Source organism: Melozone crissalis, unplaced genomic scaffold, assembly GCF_028551555.1.
Source record: "Melozone crissalis strain CALT ecotype California unplaced genomic scaffold, PUWL_Pcris_2 ptg000046l_1, whole genome shotgun sequence".
In the NCBI taxonomy this organism is placed as follows: Eukaryota; Metazoa; Chordata; class Aves; order Passeriformes; family Passerellidae; genus Melozone; species Melozone crissalis.
Genome location: NW_026535824.1, coordinates 13,771,624 through 13,787,278, shown reverse-complemented (window position 1 = coordinate 13,787,278; position 15,655 = coordinate 13,771,624). Strand labels below are relative to the sequence as shown.

General features: G+C 47.3%; 1 protein-coding gene across 1 annotated transcript in view; it reads right to left on the bottom strand.

The window, feature by feature from the left end:
* Positions 1–10,251, bottom strand: part of LOC128943498 (serine/threonine-protein kinase pim-1-like) — a gene marked incomplete at its 3' end in the record, with an annotated part of 36,760 nt that extends 26,509 nt beyond the window's left edge. The window contains exon 1 of the mRNA XM_054286424.1: positions 10,189–10,251. Coding sequence (XP_054142399.1) covers positions 10,189–10,251 — 63 coding nt within the window. The remainder of the gene's footprint in view (positions 1–10,188) is intronic.
* Positions 10,252–15,655: the final 5,404 nt, after the last annotated feature.

Genomic DNA, 15,655 nt, shown 5'->3' with positions numbered 1-15,655 from the left:
TGCAAATCCCATGGACAGAAATATCCACTGGCCTCTGGATTTGCAGATGTGAACCTGGAGGTGAGGGACTGGATGCTTTTCCCTCCCCAGAAACCCAAGGCACTGCATGGCAGAGCTCAAAGTGGCCAGCAAAGGGTTACCCAGAATCCTGCACCTGAGAAAGGGGAAGCCCAGGTTCAGTCACAGAGTCGTCACCACTTGATTTTGTTCCCTTGTTATTTTGCTCTCCTGGAATGTATTATGGTTAATTAAAGGCAGTTAGCTAATTGGATGGTAAGCAGATGCTGGTTAAAAAAAACCAAACCACTGTTCCCCTTTGAAATGTCAGATAGGAGATTAATTGAAATTCCCTTTGAAAAGATATCCCCAAACCTCCTAATCTGTTGATGGAAACAGTCAAGGAAAAGTCAAGGAGAAAAGAAAGAACAATGTTTTTCAGGAGGTTTCACAACTGAGGCAACTGCAACCGCCATCAAGCATTAGGATTGAGGATTGTCATTGCCACACCAGGAAACCTTTCAAAGTCTCAAAATCTTCCACTGAACAGCAGTGCCAGAATGCCCCAAAGCTGAGCAACAATCCCATGAAGGCATAATATTTCCACCAAGACCAGGATGAGATGAGTAGGAGAGGATGACTGGGGCTCTTCAAAAGCCAGACCTCAGAGCTGAGACAGGATTTAATCCTGATATCCCTCTGGTTATCCAGAAAAGGATCAAGACATGTGAGGGAGCTCAGAAAGTCAGAGTGCTCAAAAAAGCAGCATGTACACAGAAGGAAGAAGAGAAATGATACAGCTGGATGCTTCCTAATGCTCTTCTTTGGACCGACCTGGTGCAGTGAGTCACAGAAAACTTGCTCTAAACATGAGTGACAGAACTGAAAATGCTCACTGGTAAGTGTGCAGAAATGGCTACATGACAGAGGTCATGTAGACATTCGCTTGTTAGCCGACCAGGGGCTGGGAAAGTACCGAACACAGCTAGCTTGAGTTTTTGCGCCTGCAAGATAGCGTGTCCTTGGGCCTAGCTGGGTATGATAACAAGTAGACAGAGAGACATGGGAAATAGGGAATGTAGGCCCAAATGAATGAGGAAGAGTTGATGGTATAGTTTAACCAATAGTTTGCTTGGCTTACAGAATATTCATAAGCCTATTATTTGCTGTATAAGTGTCTGATGCTCTCTTCAATAAACGGAACTTGCTTATCACTCATATTGAGTGTCCGAGTCTCCCCTCACCAACAAATGGCCCATCCCCGACAAAGGCCTCATTCTGCAACAAATGGTGCCTGAACAGCGACCCTATGGACCCTACAGACTCTACAGACCCTACAGACCCTACAGACCCTACGGACTTTACAGAAGATTTGGGCCTGCGAGCCACGGTCGGTGCAGTATTTGGGTGTCAGTCCCGACGCAGCCCGGGAGGCACAAAAAGCGGGCCCTGCCTTAGGGAACCCTACAGAGGAGTCTTGGAAAAAGGCGAAAGGGTGGGCTTCAGTGCCCTCGCAACCTCACAGGAGAGTCCAGCTGACTGAATGCCTGGCGACCTCACAGGAAAGTCCAGCTGATTGAATGCCATCAACGTTTTGCAAAGGGTTGCAGCAGCGCTGACTATCAGGTTAGAAGGTAATGGAAAGGCAAGAGGCTAATCACCTTTTTAGATGCTTTTTAGAGAAACGAGGATTACAGGGTATAGATTTGCTTTTTAGAAAAGCGGGGACTATAGACTGTTGACTTGGGAAGAGAATTCCAGAGATTGCTGCATATACACTTGCAAAAATGTGCGTTATGGTGCTGGCACTGCAAGTATATGCACAGTGGGTCAGCGACCCTGCTGTGATGGCGGCAGCAGCCACGGCTCGGGGCACCTGCGGGGCTGTGCCACTCTGAACTCGGCATGGGCGCTGTGCCGTGGGGAGCAGCCACGGCGGGCAGCTCACCTGAGATGCTGCGCTGCAGCGGCGGTAGCGGCGGCAGCCGCAGGGGGAGCGGAGCCGCCACTGGGGGAGCGACCCGCGCCGCCATGGGTGCAGTGCTGGGTGCGGCGCACGCAGTGAGTCAGCCTGCCGGCGAGTCTCGCGAAACAAGGAGCCCAGCGCGGGGGGTTCGCCCGCTCCGACACAAGCGGCGCAAGACCAGAGCGCTTTTCCAGTGCGAGCGCTTCTCCCTCCGCCCCGCAGCCAGCAGGGGCCTTAGTTTCGACTTGGCAACCTAAACAAACTGTACCTTAACAGACTCCAAGTATAGCTGCGCAGCTCAGCCAGCGCCGCCATGGACAGTGTCTCCGGGGCGCAAAACTTGGTGCGGCCAGCCGGCGCTCAGCGAGCAGCAATACGAACAGCCACAGAGCCCGAGCGAGGCGGGTGGTGCCGTGCCCGCGGTGCGGTGCGATACGCACCGGCAAGGCTGGGTGTGCGGAACTCAGTGGCAGGCGGGCAGCCTGTGGTGGGGGCCGCCGTGCCCTGCTGGCAGCCTGAAGCGGCGGCGGCGATGGCGCAAAGAGGGCGCAGCGCGGTGGGGGGGGCCCACTGCCGTGGGGCTGCGACTCGCGCCGCCGAAATGCTGCGCTGCGTCCAGCAGCAACTCCGTTAACCCACTGCACCACAGTGACACGAGCAGCAGCGACCCAATCCCAGGGCCTTCCAAGCGTGACTACTTTCCCACCTCCGCCCCGCGGCCGGCAGAAGCTTCAGTTTTAGACCTAACAGCCGTAATAAATGTGACTCTTGTCAAAAAAAGAAAAGATCCCTACTGCAATTAAGAAACCAGTGATAATAAATAAGCGACACCAAGGAGCATTACTATCAAGACGTTCCTCACCTAAGTTTTGTTCTTCCTGTCAGAGACTGTGAAATAGAATGAGTAGTGAATGCGTGGGCCAAATTTCGGCCGATTTGGCTTAGCATCCATTATTGCTGCCTTAAAATCACCTGTATTAACATAGACTTTAACATCAGAAGCCCAGATAACTCAGTCGGTGGACTATCAAACTCTGAAATTGTATTTTGAAAAATTTAAAAATGTTAAAGACATGTTAAAGCGATTGTATAAGCAAGATGTAATAAGTGTACTTTTTGTATTCTTTGAGCTTTGCTTGGATGTAGTAGATGTAAAAGCAAGCACTGAATTCAAAAGAATTTTTCCACAGCTATACCTTGGACAAACTCCTTATGTTTAGGTGCATTCAAGTGTAAAAATGCTGTAGCAAACACATGAAAGAAGTTGTTTTAGCTTAGTATTTTAGAGTCAGGCCTGTAAGTAAGTTATAGTAAATTCTACATTCTATTCTATTTCTATAGTAGGTTCTATCTGTTGCTAATAGTTTAAGTTAAATTATCTATTTAGTGCCAATAAATGTTAAATACTGTTAAGCTTGTTTTGTTAAGTTTATGTCCTGTTAGGTTTAAGTGCTGTTCAGTTTAGTTTCTGTTAAATTTAGGTGTTATTAGGTTTAAGTGAAGTTAGATTCTGTTACATTTAAATTATATTAAGTTTAAGTTATGTAGAATTTAAAGTCAGTTGATTTCTGTTAAAATTAAGTTCTGTTAAATTTAAGTGATTTTACATGTAAGTTCTGTTGATTTGAAAATCTGTTAAGTTTAAGTTCTGTTAAGGCTAAGTTTTGTTAAGGTTAAGGTCTGTTAAACTTAAGTCATGGTAAGTTAAAGTTCGTTGAGATTAATTTCTGTTAAGTTTAAGTAAAGATAAGTTTAAGTGATGTTAAGTTCTGTTAAGTTTAAATATTTTAAGTATTTTAAGTCTAAGTGCTATTAAGTTTAAGTGATGTTATACAGATTTATGCTTTTATGCTAGGCATTTATTTTATGACTTTTGTGCAAGGTGTTGTCGTGAACATCAGAGAAACTCTAGTTAGAAGAGACAATCAGAAGCATTTGTGAGTAGAGCCACTCCTGTTTGAAGTATATCTGCTGTTTGAGAATGGAAAGCAAACTTACCAGACAATCGACGCAGATGAAACCTGCGCACATGTTGCTCCTGTAGCTTATTTTTGTAGGTTGTATTGGCACACCTGAGTTTTGTTTGAGCCTTGTAGCAGCATAGAATCCTTTTTGTATCTGTCTTATGGCATATCCTATAAATAGTGATAGCCTTTTCGGTTTGTCTCCCTGGCTTAGATCCCTTGTAAGAGAGAAACCTTGCTAGTGGAGAACACTGCTTGTAATGTAATAGTTGTTAGAATTGCCTATTCTTGTATTGCAAAGAGTATGACACAGTTAACCCATCAAACCTTGCCTGTGCAACAAGAAAACAGGGGAATTTTGGAGAAATGGCTACATGACAGAGGTCAAGTAGACATTTGCTTGTTAGCCAACCAGGAGCTGAGAAAGTACCGAACACAGCTAGTTTGAGTTCTGCACCTGCAAGATAGCGTGTCCTTGGGCCTAGCTGGGTATGATAACAAGTAGACAGAGAGACGTGGGAAATAGGGAATGTAGGCCCAAACGAATGAGGAAGAGTTGATGGTATAGTTTAACCAATAGTTTGCTTGGCTTACAGAATATTCATAAGCTTATTACTTGCTGTATAAGTGTCTGATGCTCTCTTCAATAAACGGAACTTGCTTATCACTCATATTGAGTGTCCGAGTTTTCCCTTACCGACAAATGCCTCATCCCCGACAGAGGCCTCATTCTGCTACAGAGACCTATTCTACAAAGTTCCCTTAGCCAAGGTGCAAAGCTCTGTCCTTGGAACAAATCATCTAACCATGACCCACCATCTTCCTTAATTGGAGCTGTCAAATCTTTCATCTTTTGTATGCTTTTTGTGGATGGATTCAGATTGATCAGAAAGGTTCATGCAACACAATCCTTAAAATTCCTCACAACCATGTCCATGTGCCTGTAAAAGAAAATCAATTGCTGCTCTGTTCTGTAAAGTTGCATGTCTGACAGCACTAACATCAGTCATCATGTCACTAATTGCAATGGAAGTAGCACTGTCTTCTTTCTTCAGACAACACCCCAATCGGTATAGTGGTTTCATGCCTCGCCCGAGGCAAGTTGATGGAGAAATCAAGTTGATGTACCTCATTTTGCAGGGCCCTAGGGTCTGAAATTGCTATTACAGTTTTCTTTTTAATGATGGGCACATATTTTTTCTCTGTGTTTTCTCTTGATGGCTTACTTAACACTAGGTGCTATCACAGTGAGTTGTCTGATGCTACATGGGCCACCTTTAATTTTTGAGGGAATGTCCTGCCAGGCTCTATCTACACAAATAAGCCAATATTCTGTTGTTCTGCTTATTGTCATGGGGACTCATCTAGGTCATCTACTCGTCAGCAGTTTCACCCTTAGGGGGCACTGGGGTAGTACAATTGCACCACAAACTTGAGTATCTGTCCTCAGGATGATGGGGAGTAACATTTAACTGTGGATCTCCCTGGTATTGAAACTCAGCACAAAATTCCATCACCAATGAACCAGGAATTCCAATTCTTGAGGTTCAGAAGGTGCTTTAAGAGGATCAGGGGCCCAGTGATGTCAGCTGGTTATGGGATTGGTCTCGTTGGCAGCCTCACACCAATATTTGTCATGATTGGGTATTGGCTACTCCTTGGCTGGCACAGGCACACCGACCAAACAGGTTGCAAAGGATTTGTCTGGGCTCAAATTGGTCAAACACATGGTGTCTGAGCCTGCTGACTTGGCTAAAGCAAGGCAAACATTCATTTTTGGTTGATCTACAGGCATGTATGCACAGCAAAAGCAAGCAAGAAAAACCAACAAGTGCCAGTATATAATTTGATCAAACTCGGTGTTCCTGTTCAGCTGTTTTTTGGCAAAAGCTTCCCCATCTATTTCAGTTCTCAAGCAAATCTTTTAGCACTTGTTCAGGGACTGGCCAACTATAGGGCACTAACCTTCAATTTTTACAAATTTGGATATCTTAGAATTCTTTTGAACACAATGGACACCACGCTTTTGCTGAGGAGCTCTATGATACAAACCATTTTCACAGTCCAAAAATCAACATCAAACTCAAGATTTGTAGCTTTCACAGGTTGAACAGGGAACGTCTGACATGAACCGTAGCTTCTCCGTGCAGCTCACGTCTGCGTGCTCATTTCCCTGCTGGTGGAATTGTCGCTGTGCTCTTTCACATCCTTCGTGGGGACCCACTTAGGTCCAGCACCTGTGCAAATACAAGCATACCCTTTGCCCCAAGCGATTAGTGCAAATGGTCCTTCAATTTGTCCTAACTGAAGGTTTCTGATCAAAACTGAAGGATTTTCTTTCAATTTTGCCTGTGTGCTGTTTGAAAAGTGCCTAAAAATTGGAGGATTAGGTCGTGCAAATGAGCTATTCGAAACATAAAGACGTCTAAAGCTTTGCTCAACCTCATCTGGGGTATTGCTTCGGCCATTCCCCCTTTTGTTGATCTAGAATGGGTTTTAGAGTGGTGCATCCTTTCAACAATTTCCTGACCTGTATGGGAATAGGGAATTCCAAAAGTGTGGCAAACACCCCAGTCCATCAAAGATGTGGCCAATTTTTGAGCTGTGTATGTGGGACCATTTGTCAGTTTTCATCTCGTGGGGGATCAGCTTGGCGAGCTCTGGGCCCAGTGACACTGACAAGGACAAAAGCAAAAGACGAGAGGCGCTCTCTCTTCCCGGGACCAAAATCCCACAGCTTTAATGGAGAACAGCTCCAGGAGAGAAAAGGAGTGTCCAAGGGAGGAAAGAGGATGTCCAGGGGAGGAAAGAGAGCGTCCACCTCATGGCAGAAGACTTTCAACCCTCGGGGAAGGGGGTGGTAGAAAGGAAATGCCATAGTTCAACATGATAGATCACCACACTGTAGTTTTCTGCATAAATTGCTGCACTTGTTGCAAACAAAATCCTAAAATCTCCCCAAACACAACCGTGCAGTCCCAAATGACCACAGTGTGGGAGAAAAACCACTAAACCCCCCTGTATACCTAAGCACCAGGTGTCACAGGGGGCACCAACCCCTGCAATTAGAAAGTCCACACACACAGGCTCACGGGAAAAGGAGTATCTCTTTACGAGGGGACAGAGTGCTCACTTTTCTCAACACAACACACACCATCCACCACATCAGCATCCACCCACATCATCTTCCTCAAACATTCACACACTGAAAACACAACCACAATTACAACACACAGGAAAAATTGAGGCAATAAAAGAGGAATTGCTCAATTCACCCCCAGAATTGCTAGCAGGTCCTTACTGACACAGCAAATCCTTTCTGCCAGCAGCCAGACCCAAACCCAAACGGTACAGGTGTACGTTGTGCACAGGACATCTCTGTGTGACTTGTGAACAGCCCTTCCCCTGTGTATGCCTTACAGGTTACTTTATACAGAGTTAAACGTTCCCTTTCTCTTCAGTCCCAGCAGTCTTGTCTGTCCCCCATGAGGAACAGCCGAGAGCGGAGGTGCCTCCAGGAAAGGAATGTCCTGGCAGCACCCAGAGACATCCAGAGCCCGGTTGTTCTCGCTGGAGCAGAGAAGCGTTCCTGCCGCGGTCACCAAATGAGGTGTGGAATAGAACTCACCACAGTTAAAGGTAGAAGGTGGTGTGTTTATTACAGCCAGGCACAGGAGGAGTTGTCTCCTAAAGACATGTGTGAAGAATCACTGCCTCTCTACTATCTAAAAAAGTCTTACATATTAATATAATTCCCAAAATTATTAATCCATATTCATTAGGTAACCCCACCTGCTCCCTTTGTATTCAAATGTATTATAACTGAGTCCAAAGTTCCTTCACATTTGCAGATTCTTTCACTTCAAATGGGTTGGTGGCTTTTAAAGTGGGGAATGGTCTCCTTCTGATGAAGGCCAAGACGTCTTCCTCAATTTGACCTCTTTCCTTATGACCTGTTTGCAGGCTTTCGAACCCCTTGGCTATAGCTGAAGTTTCGGGGCCCAGGTGCAGGCTACAGTCCTCTTCTTTGTCACAAAGAAATCCGCATCCCATCCCGCTTCTTTAAACATAGTAAAGACAGGCAAGTGATATATTACCCTAGCCTTAACTACCTTATCTGCTAAAAATTAACCATCCCTTATTGTTTCTACTCTTCTTGCTATACTCTTTCCCCCAAACTAAATCTTACTAAAATGTTAACTCTTCCAGTTCTTTTAAATCTTTGATTCATTGGCCTCATCTCACATGTCAGCCATGTGTGAGCCGATGCCATAACTGGGAAATTCCACTCTTGAGCAGGAGATGTAAGGCCTGGTTCTGAGCTGGAAGGGTGAGAAGGATGACATGCACAGTGTTTTGATCCAGGGGATGTCCTGAAAGTGCACTGCTTACCTGCCCCTGCTGCTGAGCACCACGCTCCATCTCCTTCTCCTGCTCAGCACATTTTTAGGAATCCAGGTCTTGGTATGTATTATTTGCTACTGCAACAAATAGAATGAATTTGCTTTGCAATCCCAGTTTTGTCCTGGGTTATTTTGTGCATGGGTCTCCTCCTGAACCCGTGTCAAAGACCGGCAGGGACCTACAGGACGCTCCTATTTTCATGAGAGTAAATTCGGAGAAGTGATTTAAGTATCAATAAGTCAATAAGTATCAATGAGTAAATCAAATAATTTGGGGGAATATTTAGCCTGTGAGTTTCAGCAAAGTATTGAATATGTCTTAGATCCATGGATACAAACTAGTAACTGAGATTGCTGGGGGTGCATGTGTTAGGGAAGTGATTCCCCACACACCCAGTGCTGAGATCAAGGATTGCCTCTCTTCTAACCCTGAGCTGACAGCAGGGATCGGGCCCTGCTTGGTAACATTCATTTTGAAGACTTATGTTGAGCAGGTAAGAATGGTCAAAATGAAATCTTTTCTAGCTGTTTCCCTTTGGTTCACCTGTTTGAGGGTTAAAATTCTGTGCTGCAGGTGTGCTGGGTGTGTGCAGAGCAGTGCAGCCCCAGAAACCCCTTGGCTTGCCCACAAGTTGTCATGCCTTGTTGCCAGGTGTGCCCAGCTGTGGCAGGAGAAGGAGCCCGCAGCGCAGTGGGCAACGTGCCCTGCCCAGCCGGGGCTCTCTGGCACAGAGCAGCAGCAGCGCCAGCACCGTTCAACCCGCTCCTGCCTTGGCTTCCCCTGGCACACAGAAGCCTCTGGAAATCAGCACCACCAGTGGCGTTCCCAGCTTGGAGCAGCTGCTGGCAGGCAGATGCTGCCAGTTCGACTGCTGCCAAAGGGGAAGAAAGGCAGAGATGTACATGCACTGGAGCCCTGGGCATGTCCAATAAAGGTGCAAATATGTGGGGAGATTTGTTAGGAAGGATTTCAGCTGTGATGCCAACAGTGGCTTCTCTCCTGGTTCTGTGTGTTCTAGACAAGTAATGCAATGGTTGGTTCTGACAATTAAAGAAGCAGATGTTATGTGGATGTTCAAATGTGTAGTGATGGTATTGTAATATATCCTCCCATAGTCCTCTTTCCCCTCCCCCTTGTAACAGCCTTGGTAGTCAGGGCATTTGGGGAGGGCTGGCTTGTGACCAGCAGGCAGGGTGTAACAACACCTGACCTCCAGTCAGGATGCAAGAAAGTAATCTCCACCAATGGACAGCAGAGAAAGAGTTGACTGACAAAACTTTTGGAGGGGCTAAGGGCATAAAAGGCAGAGCATCCTTTTTGTAGATGAGCACATGGCTGCTAGTCACAGAGACTCCCAATGCTGCAATTTTTCCTTAGTCAGTCCTTTGTTAAGGTTTACTAAACCTTTGAAATTTTAAAAGTGAGAGTCATTTCTCACATGTGCAATGCTGTGGGCCATTGTCTTGGTCTGGTTTCCTTTGCTTGTGTCCCATCTCAGTGATCAGCTGGGGTACAGGCTGTAGGTGCTTGGGGCACCCTTGGAGTTCCTCTTGGATCCCCTGAACAACAGGGTTTGGCCCATGAGGGGAATTTTTGCTGCTTTGTGACAGAGAAGAATTTCCCAGGCTCTTTTGTGTTTGCTGTAGGAAATGTTGGTTATTGCTTTGCACAAACTCACAGACCAACAGAGAGCTGTCCCTTTGTGATGTCAGGGCACGGTTGCCACCTTGTCGTAGTGACATCAGAAGGTTGCCTTGGTGCATGGAAGGCCTGAGTGTCAGAGCAGCCCTAGGCCTTGCTCACATCAGGAGAACTTTCCTGGTTGGCGCCTTTGTCAGTGGGTAGCTGCCCACTGACAAGAGTCTTGTGTTTTCCTTTGTTGTGGCGAACTCCCACAACACTGCTACCATGTTTCACCATCTGGCCACGGCAGCTTTTGCTGCTTATGGTGTTTGTCTTTCCACGTATTATGTGACACACTTCTTTCATAAGTACAGGTTTCCATTCTACTTAGGTTAGGGTGTATCCTAACCTGGCTTTTGTATGTCTTCCTGCTCTTTCTTGGTGGCTGAGTTTCTGATTTTGAAAGAGAAAGAGCATTAGAGTGCCAGTGGTTTGGTAAAGCTCCTGTCAAGAGGTTCAGCTAAAAAGGGGGTGTCTGTAGCCACAGGGGCAGCATTTGCAGGGGAACCTGCAGGGCTCCGTTCCCTCCACGGGAGAGTCTGTGGCAGCAGAGTCTGTCATTTACTCAGTATGCTGGGTCAAGCAGGACACCTTTGAAAATGTAGACTGGCAGAGCTTCTTGGAAGGCCTTCTAAAAACTCTGCAGTTGTTCCCAGAATTCAGAGAAAGCTTCTTTCTTTTTAAATTTTGTCATGAAAGGATTTGACTGTCTAAGTTAATAACCTTTTACTGAGTGCTAAAATAGTTACTCCCTTTGAAAGGAAGTGCAAACTCTAAAGCAGTCAGTGTCTGCTCCTGAACCCTAGAGGTGCTGCTGTGCTCTTCCAAAATCGAACTGCTGCTGCTCAGGGGGATTTTGGAAAGCTTTTCTGGGCAACTGTTTCCTGCAAGTTAATGAGAATTAGTGCATGTAAGTGAAAAAAACAAAAAAGGACCTGAAAGAGAGGATTTCAGAAGCTGTTTTATGTCTTTGGTAGAACAGGAGCATTGAGTGTTAAAGAAGAATTTGCATTTTCTTGGTCAAATTTGTATTCATTTACTGGCAAAACAGGCCAAAGTGTAGGCACAAGCAAGAAGATTGTCCTGATCCCTTGCTGGCTGTGTGAATAAAATGTGTCTCCTGGAGGCATGTTGTGAAATGGGAAATCATTCCTGTTTGGGATGACTTGTTCTGTGGGATTCAGCAGCCCAGGCAGTTTTATGAGAGCATCTGGTTCATTTTCCCTTCCCACTACAGGACACCTGAAGCGTGTATTCAGCAGTGCTGAAGAACCGTGAGGTGAGTGAGAAAGGGACATTTCATGTTCCTGGTGCTTAAGAATTGTAGAGGAAGATGTGAGCTTGGCCACTAGCAGTAGAGTGTAGAGGGCCAGCTAGGAAGGCCAAAAGAAAATCCATTTTCATGCCTGCAAGAAAAATAACAAAGGCAGAAATGGGTATTTTTTGATTTCTATATCAGAGCTTTGAAGAACTACAAACCTAATTTTGCAGAGAGAACCTTGCTTGCTGATGGCAGATAGGGTGGAATATATACATAGGAGTGACTTCCTGTACAGTTGAATTTGGCCATTTTAATTTAAACAGAGTCCCTTAGAATTCTGTTCCTATCAAACTTTATGATGTCTACTTAGAAGATGTGGTTATAGAACAGGAAGGCCATCTTGCCATGGTGCCTGCAGTATCTGAAGTGAAATGGGCACCTTTGTGGCTGGGGAGCTGCGTGGGCCAAAAGGACGCAGGGCTGGCGGCCGTGAGCAGCTGAAGATGAGGCAGCGTGTGGCCAGGGGGCCAAGAAGGCCAAGGGCACGGTGGCTGTGCCGGCAGCAGTGGGGCAGCAGGAGCAGGGCAGTGAGCGTGGCCTGTGCTGGGCAGCGCTGCGGCCACAGCTGGAGTGCTGTGTGCAGCTGTGGGCCCTGGGAAGCAGAAAGTCATGGAGGGGCTGCAGCGTGTGCACAGAAGGACAGGGGAGCTGGGCAAGGGGGGGCAGCACAAGGCCAGTGAGGAGGTGCTGAGGGAGCTTTAGCTTGGACAATGGGAGTCTCCTGAGAATCTCCTCAGTGCTTTCAAATATTTAGCCACTTTTGGACTTGACTTTCCCTCTCCTTTTTTTATTGTTATTTTTGCTTTACTTGGAGGAGGAAGCTTATTCATTTTCTTTTTCTCCCAGCTAAGGTTCTTTTTGCAATTATTTCCTGCCCTTATACAGCACTGGGACTGGTTCTGCTCCAATTTTCTATTCCAAGGTGTCACTTCTGGGGAATGCAGTATTTTTGCATGAGAACTCATCATTTGGTGCAGGGACATTGATGCGGAAGGAGCTTTTGTGGTTCTAGGCCAGCCCCTATGGCCTTACAGATCATCTAGAGCTTAACAATGCCAGTGAGTTTCTGCAGCCCAGGCAATCAGTGTGTGTTGTGTTTGGGAATTGAGCAGGAAATCAATGCCCTTGCATTCCAGCTGGTGCTCAGAGATCAGAGGAGCTGGGGTGGGCTGGGCTGCATTTCTGATTCCAGCCACTTCAGCACCATCAGTGTGGTCGAGTCCAAGAGAAGAACTTTCCCGACCACAGATGCACAAAGAGTGCAGTTCCCAGCAATGCTCTGGGTGTGGTTGCATTCCATAAGGACCTACATGCTCCAGATTCCCCAAGAGTGTGCTTTTTTGAAGCAACAGGAGAGCAATCTCAGGATTGTAGTTGAGTGGGGCACTGGCTACCAAGTTCTGATGTGTGTAGCAACAGAGAGGACAGTAAAGAGAGATTTCAGTAATGAGATCTATCTATCTATCTATCTATCTATCTATCTATCTATGTAACATTTACATAATTGAATCTTCCTGGCTCTGGTCCAAGGCAGTTGGAGGTGCAAAGCTCACCTAAAGCATCCCTTTCAGGAGAGGATTAGAGACATGCTCCCTCGACCAATTCTGAGCAGGCGGAGATGTTTTCCCCTCCAGATATGGTGGGGTTTTTTCCCCTCAGAGTTGTTTTCCTCCTCCGGCCTCTTCTGCCCTCAAGTCCCCAGTTAATTCTTTCAATTTCTGCCTGTCCTAGAGAGGGGCAACAATTCCATGTTTAGGTGGTGTTTGGTGACTCTGGTCACACATGCATTATGTGACACATGGTTTCCTTCACTGGCATTCCCAGGGTTGCGTAAGTGCATTTGTTCATGGGGCCTTAGGAGAGTCTTCTCTTTCCCTCAGCAGCAGCAGCAGCAGCAGGGAGCGGTGGCAGGGTCAGGACGAGGAGGAGGTGGCTGTCCTGGCCCTTTGCTCCCGGGCCCCAGGCCAGGAGGGCTCTGGCTGCAGCAGGGCGCTCTTCGGGCAGCCCCTGGCAGCCTCTGCACGGAGCACGGCACGCTGCCCCGTCCTGCTGGTGCCACTTTTCTTCAGCAATACCCTAGACCCTAGCTCCTCTTCACAAGGAAAAAACTCCAGCAATCTAAAAAGTGATCATTCAAGCACAGTTCTACCTGCCTTTGCATTGTAGTTCAGGGGATGTATTTTTTTGTCTATAATTTCATGATTTTTATGAAAACATGCATTCATATCTGCACATTTTTGTGGTTTTAATTATTTATATACCTAAACACTGCATTTTAAACTCTTGATTTATTGCAGTTGGTAATTTTCAGGTAGTATATTCTAAAATGTCACAAAACAACACCTTTTGCACCTTTTGGGTAGTTTTTCTCACTCTTAAAAAAAAAACCCATAAGCCATTTTAGTCTCTGTCTCTCCAAATTGGTTCATATCGGCCTATTTTAAATCAGGGCTACAATACTTTTATAGGATTGAGAGAGCTCCAATTAAATGCACACCAGTGATTCCTCTTGTGCAATGTCATGGCCCCACCGTAAAGCCTCTATTTACTTTTTTTTTCTCTCATTACCTCAACTGCAAACACGTTTAGTTGCAAACTTACACAAGATGAGCAAAATCAAAATGATGTGATGGGCCTTTGGGAGCTCCTTGCTGATCTTTATGCTTCTTCAGCTGAGCAAGGCTCTGATCCAGGCAAAGAGATTGCACTTAGTGCTACACAACCATTTGGCTGGAACTCTGCTGATTTCTAGGAACAGCTGGAGGCCTCTATCTCCCCAGGATGTTTTGGCTGAGCCAAGCTTTGCTGGGTTTTGGCTGCAAATACCATTGCCCTTGCTTTTCTATATCCACAAGTACCATGGCTGGGCAAAAACTGCCATGTGGGCCATCTTCCAAAGGCACTTTGGTCTGGAGTTTGTGAATGAACGAGAGCCTCATCCACTTCCAAACCACATGAAAAAAATCATGAAAGAAAACTTCCCATCCTTAACAAACAACTGACAATTCACAAGTGGATCTAGAGCTTCTTTACGCAATGAAAAGGAAGGCAATCTTCCAATGGAGTTGTGCTTTTGGGAGTTTTTCTTCTGACTCCCACTCCCAGCTGGCACTGGAAAAGCCACGTCTCTGCAAGTGTCAGTGTCTTCTGTCTGCCATCAGTTGTTTTGCTGCAACAATCAGAACAGGCATCAGGCTGGAGAGAGGCTCAGCTGATGCTAGGAACAGGAGCTGCCCCAAGGAGAAAAAGGACATGAACTTTTACCTCCCAAACCCATCTCCCCAGAGGCTCAAGCAGGATTCCTCTGGTTCCCAGAAATACAAAGAAATAGGGCTGAGAAGACCCTTTGTAGCTACGTGTTCATGCCCAAGACTTTTGACTGATGCCATTTGGGTTTTGCCTTTTTTCTTTTCTGTCTTTTCTGTATTCCTTGCACATCAATTTAGAGCTCTGTAGGCTACTCGATTTGTGACTACTTTGCCCAGTCCTTTTCCATGGCCTTTGCTAAAGCAGAAAAAAAAACTTCCAGAGCTCCAAGCGCCAGGGGGTAGAAGGCCCCAGTGTTATCTTGGTTCTTCCTGGGACAGACCCCTCCAGGGAGCTGGTGGACTCACCATCCCTGCAAGCCTTTGAAAGAAGACTGGATGTGGCACTCGGTGCTGTGCTTTAGTTGAGGTATTAGGCCACAGATTGAACTCGATCATCTTGAAAGTGTCTGTCTTCCAAGCCAGGGATTCTGTGATTCTGTGACTGAGGCAGCTTTTCCTGCAGCCCTGCAGAGGGCTGCAGGGGCCCTTGGCCAAGGATGGGGATCAGGGCTCATGGAAAAGAAGCAAAGGGCTCAAGGCGAAGGCTGACAGGGCAGAGCCGCCCCAGCACGGCCCAGAGTGAGCCTCATGTCCTCCTCCTTACCCTGCGCCCTCTGCGCTGCCCTTTGCGCCGCCGGCGGCTCCTCTCGCTGCGGGGCTCCAGGGCGTGCTGGGGGCCGGGCCCCTCGTCTTCGGGAAGCGCCGGAGCCTCGGAGGCGAGCGGCTGCTGCCGTGGCCGGCAGGGGAGAGCTGCGGCTGCGGCCCCGGGCACGGCGAGCTGCCGCTATGGCCGGCTCCTGCCGCGGCTCCTGCCTCTGCTGCGGGCTCTGCTCCTGCCCTGTGCGCACAGACACGGCCGAGGGCTGCCCGGCAGCTCCGTGCCGCTCTGCAGCGGGCCCGGCCGGGCTGCTGCTCTCTGCGGCCTCTGCCCGCCGCTGCCGGCCCCGCTGCGCTCCCGCCTGCCTCTGCCGCAGCCGGGCCCACACGGGAGGCAGCACATTGCGGCCGGCTC